The 15,660-nt window shown below is 48.9% G+C and overlaps 1 protein-coding gene across 2 annotated transcripts in view; it reads right to left on the bottom strand.

Moving 5' to 3' along the window:
* Nucleotides 1-15,660, bottom strand: part of Col15a1 (collagen type XV alpha 1 chain) — a 107,609-nt gene that overhangs the window by 33,640 nt on the left and 58,309 nt on the right. For both annotated transcript variants that reach the window (XM_023705453.1, XM_023705454.1), the window contains 9 exons: nt 13,926-13,970; nt 12,517-12,609; nt 11,055-11,180; nt 10,455-10,517; nt 3,109-3,144; nt 2,541-2,681; nt 2,287-2,355; nt 1,490-1,525; nt 1,288-1,371 (listed from right to left, as the gene is read on the bottom strand). In XM_023705453.1, the coding sequence (XP_023561221.1) occupies nt 1,288-1,371; nt 1,490-1,525; nt 2,287-2,355; nt 2,541-2,681; nt 3,109-3,144; nt 10,455-10,517; nt 11,055-11,180; nt 12,517-12,609; nt 13,926-13,970 (693 nt within the window). The remainder of the gene's footprint in view (nt 1-1,287; nt 1,372-1,489; nt 1,526-2,286; nt 2,356-2,540; nt 2,682-3,108; nt 3,145-10,454; nt 10,518-11,054; nt 11,181-12,516; nt 12,610-13,925; nt 13,971-15,660) is intronic.

Raw genomic sequence — 15,660 nt, 5'->3', positions numbered from 1 at the left:
TTCTTCTCTCAGGAGGGTCACAATTTTTTGAAACTACAGTGGCTCAATACTGAGTGAGCCACGGTCTGATCCCTGTCCACGTTCCAGTTTTCCCTCCAGATTTCCATCACTCTTCTGCCCCGCCCCCTGCAGCCAGCTCCTGAGTCGAGTGGGGCAGAGTCCTAGTCTCTGCTTCAGCTCGGGATATCCCTCCTGCTTGAACTCTGGAAATCCTGTCCCTCATGCCTCCCTTTCAAGATCTGTCTCTGTTCTTCAGGTGTTGCCCAGAGACACTCCCTCCACAGTCTTCCCTGATTTCCCATATCCCACACCATCTTTCTTCCCATGGCCCTGCATTGTCACAGTTATTCTCCTGACTTCACGGAGGGCTTTTTGCACTTCACTATCTTCATATGCACAGCACCTCAGACAGACTTGATGCCCATGAGTATTTGTGCCAGAGTGGCACTGACAGAAATAGAGAATTAAATGACATCCAATTAACAGTGATGAAAGCCTGCCCTACATGCCCAGCAGTGGGGATACAGGCAAGAATGGGGGGGCAGGGAACAAGCAGAAGAGACAGACATGTCACCAGGCCATTGCTATATGATGATCAGGATTTTTATATGAAGTCACGTGTGCCTTACTGACTGCCCTGTTGATGGGGATGGAAAGTGGACGTCCCCCCACCTGTATGGAGATCATGTGGAATATGGATATTTTTAGTTTTAACAGCCAACCAAGCAGCCATCCAAAGGGGTCATCCAAAGGTGTTTCTTTGACAAGAAGGGAGGGCAATCCAGGAAGGACCCACAGCCTTCTCCTCGCAGACCTGCCTCTCTCCAGGAAGCACACCTCACCCCTGGAAGGCAAGTCTCTGTGACTCTTGGACGAGCTCGCAGAGCAAAGGCCTTCAGTGCAACTTGCACAAGCTGTAAGGTGGTCCTGGGTCTGTCCCTTTGCCACTGGCTTTATTTCTTAGCTTGTTCAGAAGCTTCCTGGGGAAGATGTGTGCTACTTATTTATGGCTCCCTCAAGATTTTAATAGCATTCGTCTTCCAAGGCTGCTTTTTGAGTTTACTTCAAATGGTGCCAAACAGAAGAGAAGGTTCTGGAATACTGTGCAAGAGAATAGTGGCACCAGGACAGGAGCAGACAGGTGAAGTGGGCTGGCAGGTGAAAGCCCTAATGCCACATGCTGACTATATAAAGAAGCCCCAAAGCCCTGAAGTAGTAGAGAACAGACTCACCCCTCTTCAGCAAAGCAAAGACACTTAACCAAGCTCTGACCTTGGAGATACTCACACTAGACAAGATCTCGATCCGCCCAGGGGGACCCCTGGGTCCTGGAGGTCCCACAGTGCTTGTTCCATCCAACCCCCTTTCACCCTGGTTACAGCAGTGAGAAGTGAAAAGCAGTCATTGTGCATGTGTAAGAACATTCTGCTCATTTCCAGAACCAGACAGGAAAGTCCTTCCAACCCCTACCTCAGATCTGAGACCTTACCTTGGGTCCTTGGTCTCCTTTTTCTCCTTTGAGACCCTGGCAAAATAAACAAGCAGCTAAATAGATGTTCTTAGTTTTCTTCTATTCACTTTGCTCACTCCACTTATCCTTGAATTTTATTGTCACCCCTTAGCCTCGCATGTGAGTTTTGTCCCATGCAATGGTGGCAAAGGATAAAGGATAAACTCCCCCTCCAGTGAGGAGGAAGGACCCCCGTGAGAGTAAGGGACTGGTGGTCACCTCCCAGCCCTGAATGCCCTCTTGCTTGGCCTCAGGGTCAGAGCCCTCTGTTTCTGGAGGCCTGGGTGTCCAGATATGCAGGCACATGAGATGCCATGCTGTTCTCTTCCCATGCTGCTCTGGGTCCCCCGTGACACAGATCATGAGAAGTGGGCCTCATGAAAACAAGCCTTACAGGAAATACAGAGTGCACCTCCTGGGAACAGATGCAGTAGGGAGTGTGGGGTTTGGAGATGGGGCAAAGTGTGAGTACGGAACAGGGCAGCAAGAGAGCGGCAACAAGGCAGAAACGCTTTGAGGTAAGGAAGTGGGGAGAGAAAGAGATGATTTTCAAGTTTTCCCACATGATGTTCTGTGCAAAACCCTGCAGGGGTCCCCAGGACATGGGCTAAGAAGAGTGCCCCACAGGCAACACAGTCTCCCCGCTGTCAGCTGGAGGCTGACAGCACAGAGGGGATGAATTATTGGAAGGGGCAGAGCCAATACAGCCCCCCACTGCCTCCTCTCTCTGATGTGACAGCAGAACAATCCTTACAAGGTTTCAGAAGTCAACCTACACTGGAAACGGTTGGCCTGGAGATTCCGGGTTCCCTCAACAGCGGGATATGTCCCGAGCCCTCAGTATCCTGGCAAAGAAGGAGGGATGAGAATGTCAGATCTGACTGCTCAGCACATACCTGTGCCAAATTTTGTTGGGAGCCCAGAGAGGATTAACACAGCCTTCTCCCCTCAGCCCAGTATTCAGCAAACTGCTCTTTCCAAAAATTATTACAACACGTCATGCTTTAACCCCAGAAAGGAGGACAAGTACCTCAGATTCAAGTCCTGTTGCACACCCAGGGCCTGGGGGCCCTGGAGGTCCAGGAGGCCCTGGAGGTCCCATAACTCCAGGAGTGCCAGCCTGTCCATTTTTCCCTGGGGGTCCTGGTAAGCCTCTGTTGCCTGGGTCACCCTGTAAGGAAGAGGACAAGAAGTTCACCAGCCCCAGATTTACTTATGAAAAAAAAAAAAAAAAAATCACACTCACACCTGAGTTGGTGTCACTCCTTAACATCAACCAGTCTGAGGAATTCTCTGACTGCTACTGCTCGAGGGCACAGAAGCAGCTCTCTTGTTAATGGACATTTTTCTTGGAGAGAAGCTGATGTGCTCATTTGGATGCATTTATAGGAAGGGGTAAGGCAGGGGAAACCTCGAGGAATATTTGCTCCTTCTCCACCCCCAGCCCCGTCTGCTCTGCCTGCCCTGAGCAATTCCTCCGAGGTGTGTTTTCCTCTGCTTCATGACATTCACGTGTCTAACGCTTCACCTCAACTGTCCAAGAAATGATAGCAAACCCAAGGTAGATGAGAAGGGGCAAGAGAGTTGTGTTCATTTACCTTTTCACCAACTGAGCCATTAGGCCCTCTTGCTCCCTGAAAAACACAAACACAAGGGCCAATGAGTACATGTTTCCTTTAGATACAGAAAATACAGAAATGTAGATCCTCAAGCAACAGAATATTTTCAAGGGCTTGGCTGACTTCTTCACACTAAGCAAATTGCAATAGGTGGCAGTCTGCTAGGTGAGGCATGCTGAGAGCTTGGGAAACCCCACTGGCTCATTCCATGCCTGAAAGCAAACCAGAGAAGTTGGACATGAGTCAGGGGGGAGAGCACAGAATTCCTCAGGGAGCTATAGGTGCTCTGAGCCATTCTCTTTCCCACCCCTTCCATGGCAGAGGTGAGGGGTACTTCCCTTTAACCCAAGACATGGAGCTCAAGAATTGACATGCATTCCCCAGACTTTATATGGAAGATTAATACTGAAGCTCTTGTGGGACAATCTAAAGACCAAAAGCTGACCACTGTGTGCCCCAGGGGGAAGAAGTATAGAGGTTGGTCAGGACCAGTTTCTATGTCTGCCCAAGAAGGAACCACACAGTTAAGGTTTCTGGGGGATCAGAGATGGATACCACAGGCAGAAGCCAGGAGTCAGCTTCCAGGAAAGCAAGGGACCCAAAGGTGGGCAGGAACGGCCATCTCCCCTACACAAGGTGATACAGTAGGGGACCCCAGTTGGAGAATTCTGAGAACACAAATGTACCTGCAAGATAAGCCAGCAATTGCTCAGCCATGCAGAAGACAGCAACATGATTATGATGTGACAGCCACATAAAGCTGTGTGCCCTCATCCTACCTTTTCAAGGTTAGACTTCCCTTTCTACATCAAACCCACAAGAAAGACAGAATGGGTAGTTCTAAAATCTCTGTGCCCAAAAGTGAGAAGGGAACCACTTTGGACCTGACACAGGGAGGCCAAGGGAAACAGACAGGAAGCTGGAGAGAGAGGCCTCAGCCACAGAGAGAAACCACAGGAAGGAAGGCGTTCTGCAGGGTGGTGGGGAAAGCCAGGAGACAGATGAGATTCTGCCGCGGGACAGCAGCCAGCTCCCTCCTTAGCGCCCTGCTCCTAGGCACACCTTACTATCACAAGAACAATGGGAGCTGTTTATTGGGGCAGAGAGATAGGATAGAGCCTCAAGGTGACTCTGGATCTCCGAGGTACCCTGCCCAGTAGTACATCCTACACTTTCCACGCCCTCCTTAAGACTCAGAAACCTCAGAAGCAGCTACTTAGTCTACTTCCTCAGTGGTCCTTGCAAATGGAAGCACAAGATAGTCTTAAGCAGGACCCCATTTCAAAAGCAACACATAAATAAGACACACCAAACATACAAGGAAAAGCAATGCTATGAACACAACACAGCCAACAACTGAATCCAGGGAAAGAAATAATGTGAAGAAAGGAGCCCAACTTGAACTTTTGAAGTATCCAGTACACATTCTTAGACAGACAAGAGATGCTATAGCCACAAAGCAATAATTAGCTATTATAAAGAGTAGTATGAAATAGAATCAGTTAGAGATCTTGGAAATAAATGCGTACAACTGTTGAAATAAAGAACTTTACAGAGGGACTGAGCAACAAACAGACATAGCTGAAGGGAGAATTAAAGGAAAGTTTGGGCTACAGAATTCCCTCAGAAAGCAGCACAGGAGGATAAGCACCTAGGAAGAACAATAAAGCAGAGACAGGGGACAGCATGAGCCGTCCCAATGTCTGTTTAGCTGGAGAAGAAGCTGGAGAGGATACAGAGGACAGGGAAAAGCTGGGGGGAGACGAATGCCTCCTGTCTGAGGCACACTGGGGCATAAAAAGCCCCTGGCCCTCATGGTGGCAGGTCTTTGTCCCCTGCTCAGAGACCCTGCCCAGTCTTTGGCCTGGGAATGGGGACAGAGGGGAGAAGACAGTGAGGTGGGCTTGGGGCCTCCTGGCAGAGGCACCAGGCTCCCGGGCTAGAAGGGCGATTCCGAGTGACATAGAACTGTTCCCCTCAAATGCTCCGTGTGTGCTCCTGAGGTGACTTGTGGAACCCTGCTGCCTCCCTGGTTATCCAAGAGGGGCTGGGTGAAGGAAGTGGCTGACTCTGGGACCTGTTTCCTCCCTCTGGCCAGTCCTTTTGGGAAGAAACAGGACAGAACAGAGCTCAAATAACTAAATTCCTATTTTGCTACCTAATCTGGAGCTCCAGTTTCTTGTGTCTGCTTCTCTTGTGTGGGATCAGTTATGCCATCACCTGCTGCCATCTGTCCTTGAGGAAAGCGGTGACCTTTTACTTCCTCCCAACAACAAGTTAAACCACTGTCAGGGCCACTGTGAAATAGAAGCTAACTTAGCCCCATTGCTGAGAACCTAGCAGCTGTTTTGCCATTTGACCCTGTTTAAGAAAATTATGATCGTAAAGTGAAAAACTATTTCTTTCAATTACTTTCTCTATTTTGTAAAGTCAAGAATGCATCTTGGGCTGGGGAGGTGGCTCAGTGGTCTAAGCGCCTGCCTGGCAAGCACAAGGATCTCGGTTGAATCCCAGGTACTCCATGCCATGCCTGCCCCAGAGCCCCAGGTGCACAGTGCCAGCTTCGAAGCCAGGCCAGGTGGCACATGCCTGTAACCCTAGCACTGGGGAGGCTGAGACAGGAGGATCACTCTGAGTCAGAGATGCATAGCAAAACCCTACACCAAATAAATAAATAAGTGATTTTTTAATCTTTTTTTTTTTTTTTAAAGAGTACATCTTGCAGCAGTTTCAGAGGAAGTTCTAGAATATACTTTGGACCCTGACTTATCTGAGACAGAATGGTTTATCTCAGAAATAGACCCCTTTACCCAGCTTGTCCATGGTGGGAAGATGGAACTTGGAGACATTCAACTGACTCGCAGATATGGTGACCACCAGTTCCCTGGTGAATTAGCTCAAGGATGGAAGAGCCCACCCTCTCAGAGATCTCCTGAACAGACTGGATGAAAGCTGGGGCTCTGCTGAAAGGCTCAGGCTGAGTCCTTCCTTCTTTAGTCAGAGAGTGCTTTTGTGCCAGGAGGCTGTGAACTGTCTTGGCGTTCAAGCCAGCAGCCCAGCAAGCGTGGCTAGAAGTCATGCAGTGTGAACAGAGAACTCTACAGCGGAAGCCTCACAAAGGAATGAAGCACAGTCACGCTGCATGCCAGAGGATTGTGGCTGAGAATTCATGGGACTTCGGGGTTCATTATAGTAAAATGGAATAGTGAGGACATCAAAAAACAGATACATGGATCTTTTTTTCAATCAAGGTACGTCGGGTTGTGATTGTCTGCTGGTTTTGCTCATGGTGTTTAAAATACTGACAATCTCAGTTTGCTACGCACCACAACTGACTGTGGTCTATTCAGTTTCACGAGCCCCATCATCCACATGTTCTGCCATCTGATGCAAATAATGTGATGTTTCTTCCACATATGTTGTTACAAGCTCTCAACTCTTTCTGGATCCTAGGCGGCAGCAGCAGCTCACTGCTCAAATGGTCCACTAGTGATGCTTTTCCTCTTCTCCTCTCCCTTCCTCTTCTCCTCCCCCTCCTCCTCTTCTCCTCCTTTTCTTTCTCTTCCTTCTTTTCCTTGCACGCTGAGGTTCTAACCACGGTGATGCCCGTGCTAGGCAAGCACTGTATCACTGAACTGTAAGCTCAGCCTCTGCTCAGAAGTGCACTGCTGTTTATTATAGAAGAGTTAGAGAATTGTTCAAAGGCAAATTGAGATTCCTGAGAACAAGGGGAGGTGGCAGTCATGATCTTACTGCATTTCTCCAACCTCTTACAGACAGAGACAGAAGCTGGTTTTACAGTGAAATTTAGGGCCCAGTAAGGTGACTAAAGCTAGTTCCTGGGAGTGCACCACCCTTCAGCAATTCTGGGTACTAAGGAGAATTTCAGAGCATAGCCTCTTTCCTTCCTGGGTGTCCCAGTACTTTCTGAGAATTAAAAAAACACACAAGTGACCCAGATCCTCAAAACAGCAAACAATGTTCACTATTCATCTAAAAAACAACAACAACAACAACAACAACAAAAAAAAAACCCTTGTCCATGTCTTCCCGCAAATTCCTCAGCATTCCTTCCAGAGTGTTCTTAGAAAGCAGGCCACTTGTATTTATCTTTCTTGAGCTACAGGTCTTAGAGGTAGCTACTCTCCCTAATTTGGGGGAAATAAGAAATATTTCTAGCATTGAACTCTGCATAGAATAATCTCTGATATTCTGAATGATGGTACATATTTTGATGACAGTCTCATTTTTTGATCATTTATTTATGTATTTACTTAATCTTTTATTTATTTATTTGATGCAAGGCTGGCCAGATAGCTCAGCAGATTAAAGTACCTGCTTAGGCAGGCTCGAGGACCGGGATTCAATCCCTGGTGTGCCATGCTGGCCCTGCCCCGGGGCACACTGAGACTCGATTGAAACTGGGTGTGGTGGCACGCACCTATAATCTCAGCACTCGGGAGGCTGAAAAACAAGAAGATCACTATAAGTCTGATCTGTGTAGTGAGACCCTGTAGACCCTGTACTAAATACATAAAAAAATTAATAATAAAAAAATAAAATAAATATTTATTTGGTACAGGGTCTTACTACAAAGCTCAGACTTATAGTGATCCTCCTGCCTCAGCCTCCCTGGTAGTGGGATTATAGGCTTCAGCCATCACACCCAGTATCAATGGCCCGGACAGGGTGGGGCCAGCACGAAACGAGATACTGGGGATCGAACCCCAGTCCTTGCACTTGCCAGGCGGTTGCTTAGACCCCTGAGCTATCTCCCCACCCCACAATCTCATCTTTTACAATGATAATATCTAGCTAGTCTTTAGATATGGACTAGTCTTTGTGTTCTGCTAATAAGCAGGGCAGCTAACTTCACTAAGGCATGAGGAAAACTTCCCTACAAGTGGTACGAAGGTACTGCCTGAGTAGGGAATGAGACCCCTGCCCCTGGAGGTGTGTGAGCAGAAGGACAGGGATGGTGGGGTAGTCCGGAAGCAAATGTCTCATCAGACTGTGTCCTGTCACTTCACTGAGATCGTTTTCTTCAGCATACTTCCATTATGTCGTATTCAGACTATACTCCTGGGTTTACTTTTTTTTTTTTTTTTTTTTTTTAAGGTAAATGTCATGTGCAAGGTTTTCTTGCACCTCCCCAAATGCAAAATCTCTCCATGCTTCTAAAAAACATCCCATACAAACAAGGCAACCAATGGGATTCAGAACAAATTTTAGGGACAAACCAACAAACAAGCGAGCTGGATCTCCAGCAGTCACCCTGGGAAGCTGCCACGCCACGCTAATCCAAGTCCCCCAACTGCAGAGCCATCTGTGGGGTGCTCTATGTGCAGACACAGGCAAAGGCACCTTTCAATTCGAGACAGAATGTGGGAGGGTAGGGCGGGGCCGGGGGAACTTGTAAGAAAAACAGGCAAGATAAAGTGTCTGTTGGTGGGGTTTCCTGCAAAATTTAATCTCTCATGAAAAGTCAGTATATGTGAAATGAATTCTCTACAGCTCAACAGTTTCTTTTTCTGAGAAATGTGATTTCCATGAAAAACTGGGTTACTATTGAATTAAACATGTGCAAGAGCTGGCAGAAACGGGAAAATTAATTCAGTGACCATGGTGTCCAGGCGGTCGGTATTTTCAATGTCTTCATGGGGCGAGGGGTGCACAGAGGCCTCGGTTCTCATACAGTGGAGAGAGACCCCCCTCTCAGAACCCCTGAAGACCCCTCTCACCACATTGCTCGTCCAAGGCTCTTTATTTTTATGGCTTCCTTTTGCCCGCATTGCTTATCTTATCTCAAGCAGGCTGGCAAAGAAAAGGGGTGGAATTCTCCCATCCCAGCATCAGCAAGGGCTTGCAGACAAAAGCCAGGACAGGCCTGCAGACACAGACTGAAGGAAGGCAGGCGGGCTGGACTCAGGGTATGGCAGGTCAGAGGGTGCCTGCAGGGGGCTTCACTCATTCATCAAACATAAATGGAGATCTATGGGTACAGAGACTACTATGTCTGTATGTCAGGGTGGTGAGGGACAGACAGGTCAGCTAACCCCTTCAGGGACACTGGCTAGGAAGGTTCTCAGCAGCACAACTGGACTGACAGAAAGGGGGGAAGGAGGTGTGCTCTCCACTCCTAGGGAGTTTCCCGGAGGATATCAGCAGCCCCACCCCACTTCACAGTTCCACTATCCGAAGTTTCCAGTTATCCAATCAACCACAGTCTAAATATATTCACTAAAAAAATAAATTAAATGCCGGAAATAAGCAACTCACAAGTTTTAAATTGTGTGTCATTCTCAGTATCACGAAGAAATCTTATGTCATCCAGCTCCATCCTGCCCAAGACGTGAATCATCCCTTTGTTCCAGCATATCCACACTGTATATACTGCCCACCCATCAATAATTTAGCAGCCATCTTGGTTATCAGACTGATTATTGCAGTACTTGAGTTTTTACTTTACTTACAATAGCCCTAAAATGTAAGATCAGGGATGCTGGCAGTTTTATTACAGTCTATTGTAATAATGGTTCCATTGCATTATTAGTTATTATTGTTAATCAACTACAGTGTCCAATTAATGGACTAAACTTTATCATAGGCATGTATATACAGGTAAACATAGTATGTATTTTTTGGTACTGTCTGTGTTTCAGGCATTCACTGAAGGTCTAGAAATATCTCCCTAGGATAAAGAGGGTACTACTATATCTGAACTGGGCCTTGCAAGATGAGCAAAAGAAAGAACATCCCAGACAGGATGAAACCATGTGCAGATGCCATGGGCTGGTGCTGTGGGGCAGCCCCAAGCCTGTTAGCAGGGGCAGCCACTCCTAGGCCAAAAGCTAGAGAGCAAAGAGTTGGTGCAGATCAGGAAGGGTGTGGGGGTTCTGTCTGAGGGGACAGTGGACAGACACCGGCTGACGAGGGCCTGTGATGGGAGCTGCATCAGCCAAGGGTGCAGGATGGACTGGGGAGGGGGCTTGGGCACCAGTGAGACACCAATGCCATGGTGTGGGCAAGAGGCGAGGCTGGTCAGATCAGGGTGGAGAGAAAGGTGAGGGGCTGAGAAGGACCCACATCTGAGTCAGGCCGGCTGCTAGATGGCAGCACTGTTCACTAAAGTTGAGAGGGACAGGAGCAGGCCAGGGAGATCCTGAGTGCACATCTGGCATAGTAAGTCCCATAGTGAGGACATCAAGCAAAGGTGCTCAGTAGGGGATCACAAAATCATTCCCAGAAGAGGCAAGATCACATATACAGGCCAGAGAGTGTGGCTCTGGAGGACCCGTGTTCAAACCCTCCCAGCTTCCCCGTACCTTCTCCCCTTTTATCCCAGGACGCCCGATGGCTCCGTCTAGTCCAGGCTCTCCTTCAGGGCCCTGGGGAACATGAAAGACTATCAGTCTACCGCATCTCTAGTAAGAGCCCCACAAATGCTTCTAGAAGGAGAGCAGGTGAGGAGCTGGGTGAGGTAGGCAGGCCCAGGGCCTGGTGCTAGGGCCTAGCAAGGGTACCAGTCTCGCCCACCTGGGCTACCATTGGCTGGGCCCGTTGGGCAAGCATCCTTCAGCCCCTGGTTCGCATTTCTTCCTTTGTGGGGACAAAAGGGAAAATGTGGGCTTGATGGTCTCTGGGGGGCTCCCATCCAGGCCAGTCCTGGGGTCCTATGATTCCAAGGCCCTCCACACACCTGCACTTCCAATACTGACAACCACAAACCAGGGAACTAATGCATATGAGGATGGCGGATGCTGCTTCCTGGGGGCTCAGGCACCATCCAGATGAAGAAGGGTTCTGCTCACAAATGTTAGCCAGCTGGTCTCTCCCAGCCTGAGACGTGCTGGGTTCTGTGCGTTCTGTGTCCATAAGTCCCCCCCACCCCGGCCACACAGAGGGAGGGGATTTCAGTTGCTTACTGGGAGCCCAGGTTCGCCAGCAGCTCCATCCTCTCCAGGAGAGCCAGGAGGCCCCATGAGAACATCAGCTCCTGGTTTTCCTGGAAGCCCAGGTGAGCCAGGTGGTCCTGGGGGGCCTGGGGGACCCTAGTAAAGGAGGCATTCTGTTAGAAATGATAGGGTAGGGAGGACTACATACTGAACACGTGTGTTTGTTCCATTCCTTAGCACAACCCTACAAGGGGGAATTGGTGCACCCACTTAGCAGATGGGGAGGCTGAGGCACAATGAGAAGATGTGACTCAAAGACTCCACCCCACATAAGAGCTGGGATCTGAACTGAAGGCGTTCTGAGCCTATTACATCATGTGATATGTTGCATAGATGCAGACAATAAAGATCCAATTATTTGGGTCCCCAGAGGAGGTCTTGCTAATTCAGCTTTCTGACGGACCGTGAGGTCCAGCACTGCCTGCTGCTTGGCCTTGTGATGGACTCTTCCTGAAGTACACACGTCTCTGTAGTCTCCTGCTAAGCTGGCTCACTGCACCAGCCTGGAAGGTCCAGAGAGGACTCACTAGGATCCTACTCCATCCCTCCGTGAGAGCAGCGCCCTCCCAGCTGGGCTACAAGGAGTGGGCAGAGCGCCCAGCAGCCAAATAGAGGTCCTCAGTGGGAGCTCAGGGCAGCTGGAGATAAGCCTGGGCCCAGAGACAGAGCAACAGCTGCAGCTGGAGAGCGAGACCCTCCCCTGGCAGCGACTGAGAGAGACCGGGGGAGCCAAGCTTTGGGCAGCAGGCCAGGGGGCTGCAGACCCCTGCAGGAGTACCGAGGGCTGCCTAAGGGTGGAGAGGACTTCCAGCAGGGTGTGGAAGTCAAAGCGGCAAACGCTACCCAGAGCCCAGGGGTCTCTAATGAAAAAGGAGTGTCGGGAGAAGAAAGAGAATTAAAATGCATTAGGTCCCTGTACCAACTCCACACAAGGAATGTGAACATTATGTATTACAAACACGTACCCCGACCCCCCAAAGGAAAGAGGATCAAGAGATGGATGGAGGGGGCGGGAGGGAAAGGAAGGGGGATGAAAAAAGGAATTAAGATACATTATGTACATATACCAACTTCCCACAAGGAACATAGACAGTGTGTATGCAAATGTGTGCTAATAAAGGTCAGGGGCACCCTCGCTGTGGAGCAGCCCGCTGGAGATGCCGCCATGAAAGGCAGCAAGTGCAGAAGAGGGGATTTTCTGTACAAACCCAGGCCCCCACTCACTTAAAGCCAGACAAACCTGAATTAAGTGGGGGCTTTCAAACATACACAAAAGTAAAGGGAAAAGTGTAACAAAGCCCAGAGAATTCATCTCTCCTCAGCAGGGGCCCAGCTGCTTTTACCCCTGCCACTCCCACATCTACCCCCCACTGCACCCTGCTGCCCTGTCATCTAGGCCCAGACACCAAGTGGCATCACCCTTCATACTCACTCTTAGCAACTCTTCTCGGTCCACCAGGTCCCCAGAGCCAGAGCCGATGTCCAGGCTCCACCCCTGGCCAGATCCCTCAGCCTCGGCAGCCACCTGGAGACAGAAGAAATTCCCAGAGCTTGGACTCCACAGTCTCCAGGGATAGCCACGTCACTGGGCATCTTCCCTATGTCATGGCCCTGTTACTTTTACCACCGTTGTCCCCCTGCCCTTCCTCCACTCTAGCTGCCCCTCTCTCTCACAGCCTCAGTGTCCAGCCCTGAGATGCCAGTTCTCAGCCTCCTGCCCACCGTTAGCCCCCACTCCAGGCCCAGTTCTGCAGCTGCTTCCTTCATGAAGCCTCCTCACCTCTGCTGGGCTTCTCTGCTCAAAGGTCCACTTAGGTGCTTGGACCACCTGACTGGAAGCTTAGCTGTTGGTGTGTCTGTCAGGCCCTCTAGACCAGGGAAGACCCAAATATTGGCCTCCTACATGCCCAGAGTCTCTCACAAAGGCATTTGGTATGTACTTGTCATCATTGCCAATGGTCCTCAAAGTAGCAAAGGGAATTTTCAAAATGCCTTCCTGGTACTGCACTCCTGAAGACAGGAGGCTTCCTGGATCATGCATTGGATGTGTACTGAGACCCTCAGAGAGGGTCCAGGAAGAGCTGGGTATGGGCCAAGGGTGGGTGCATGGAAATCATGTGGTGGGGGTGTGCCGTAGGCACAGCGGTGGTGAGGGAGGCAGGGAACCAGGATACCTCCCTCTGTATCCCAGGGAAGAGAAAGCTTGCAGGCTAGACTTGGGGAGACCAAGGGACAAACTGGGTGGGGAGTGAGAGGGAGAAGACCCCTTGAGGGCATTCCATTTCCCTGTTGGTGATAACATAAATGGGGTGTCATTCTCAGAGGTGGGGCACCCAAGGGGAGAAGCAGGCTTGAGCTAAAGATGATGGCTCAGCTTGGCATATACTGAGTTGGAGAAACCTCAGGGCCATCCAGGATGCAGGATAGCAATGAATTCTGATGCTGAGCACACTGCAGGATTCCAGGAGAGCAGGAAGCCCTGGGTTTTGACTGGGAAGTACTGTGGGGGGCTGTCTCTGTACATTATGGGTCCAGCAGAAATTCCAGGGACCACAGAGCCCCTCCCTTGCATTTTTCTAAGGGAACAAAAAATGGTCCAGGGACACACCCTCCCCCCAACTACTGTCTTCTTCCTCTCTGTAGAAAGGGGCTCATCTTTAAGACCAAAATTTGCATGAGTGAAGAAAGACAAAAGGAGAATGAAAATACTGACAGTGAAGTCCCAACATATGAAGTGGTCAGAAGCTTCTGCCATCATCTTGATTGACATGGATGAAATTAACCCCAAATAACACACTTAGCTTGGAGTCAGCATGCTCCCCAGGACACCACAGCACAAACCTTTACTCCTGTGGGTTCTTCCATTTCGCCATGTACTAGCTGAGCCTAAAACAAGAAGTTCTGGTTAAAAGTTGGTCACAAAGTCCTTGCAACATGCAGCAGCTGAGTTCTGATGACATTCCGGGCACTGGCCCGTGAGCCAGGCTTGGGCTGAGAGTTGTTCCGGGCTGGAGTAGGTGAGGGACCATGGCCACTGCTGCAGTTCCTACACCCAGAAGACCACAGGCTCTCAGTTCCTATTTGCCAAGTGACTACCTGGAGACCATGGCATTTGGGGTCTCCCAGACCTGACAATCCATCTCATCTTTTGCTAGTGTTCTGCAACACAGATTTTAAAATATGTAAGTTCATTTTAAGGGCAATGCTTGCCATGTGTTCCTTAAATAATTCTGATACCTCATCAGTCCTTATAAATGAAATGACTCTATGGTGGCCTGTCGGATTTGCTAAGTGACTTCAGGCTCCAGTCTGTAGATGATGACAGTGACCAGTGTAGAAACCAAGGCAGAAGGCCTGGAGACCAGGGCTCTTGTCCTATCGGACCCCTGGGAACTGAATGCAAAAGCCTGGTCCTCTTGACCGCATCCACAGTGTAATTCTGGTTGGCTAATCTGAACACATGCCATGTGCCACACAGTTTCCCATGTGGTAACTCATTTGATCCTCACAACAAATCAAGAGGAAGGGACTGTGCTATGGTCCGCATTCCATGTGAGGTCAGTGGAGACAGGGGCTGTGGAGAAAGCCTGGGGAAGAGCTCTCCTCCGGGAGAGGTGGAGAGCTGCAGAAGCGTGCAGAGTTAGGTTCACATGCTGACTCTCACCCACTGAACTGTCCTACCTTGGTGACTCTGAGATTCGAAACAATCCTGAAAGCATCCCAGAGGCCTGGTCTTGTGACCACCATTACTGTGCTTTTACACCCTCTGCTTGGGGACTGTGGAGTGCATTTCAGTTCAGCGCAGGTGCTAAGCCCAGGGACTGAACGGTTTCTGTCTTCATCTGTCACATACAAGGATGTCCCACTGTGTGCTCATTCATCTCTCCCTTTCTTTCTTTGCTTCTCCTCCTTAGAATTTTCAAAAATATCTGTGCAACCATAAAGCCCCCTGGTGGGAAACACCAAAGTACACTGAAAACCTACCAACTTCCCACAGTCACAATCACTTTGAAGCAACAACTGCTAATATTTAGGGAGGGCACTTTCTTCTAGGGTTCTTGCATGTGGATACTTTTAAATACTTAAGACCACACAATAGACTCAGGATTATAACCAGCTTCTTTTACGTAATGTGATATAGTTGGTATGTCTGCTGTCGTTAAATAGTAATAATGCTGAGCTGCATAAAGGCTCCATTATTTGAATATATTTCTATTTAATTAATTCCCAGTTGTTTGATAATTAGATCATGCCTAATTTTTCTCTATGAACATGAATATCTACTATGAAATTAATATCTCTGTAAACAAAGTGTTTCTACATACTGAGCTGTCTCCTTTAGGATGGATTCCTGGAACAGAAGTTTCTGGTTGCAGTTTTATGGTGGTTAACTTATGGTTGTTAATATGTAGTTTTATGGTTGTTAACATCTGTGGACAAAGAGAGTTTCCCAGAAGCAATAAACTTTCAACACCCCCACCAGCATAGCGGGCTTCACAAGTCCAAATTTTAAAGGCAGAAAACACAAGGAAATAGGGAAAATTGAGCCAGTTTTCTTCAAAAAAAAAAAAAAAAA

The sequence above is a fragment of the Octodon degus genome, unplaced genomic scaffold, assembly GCF_000260255.1.
Source record: "Octodon degus isolate 3935 unplaced genomic scaffold, OctDeg1.0 scaffold00221, whole genome shotgun sequence".
NCBI classification, from domain to species: Eukaryota; Metazoa; Chordata; class Mammalia; order Rodentia; family Octodontidae; genus Octodon; species Octodon degus.
Note: the sequence above shows the minus strand (reverse complement) of the source record. Positions and strands in the feature narration are given on the sequence as shown.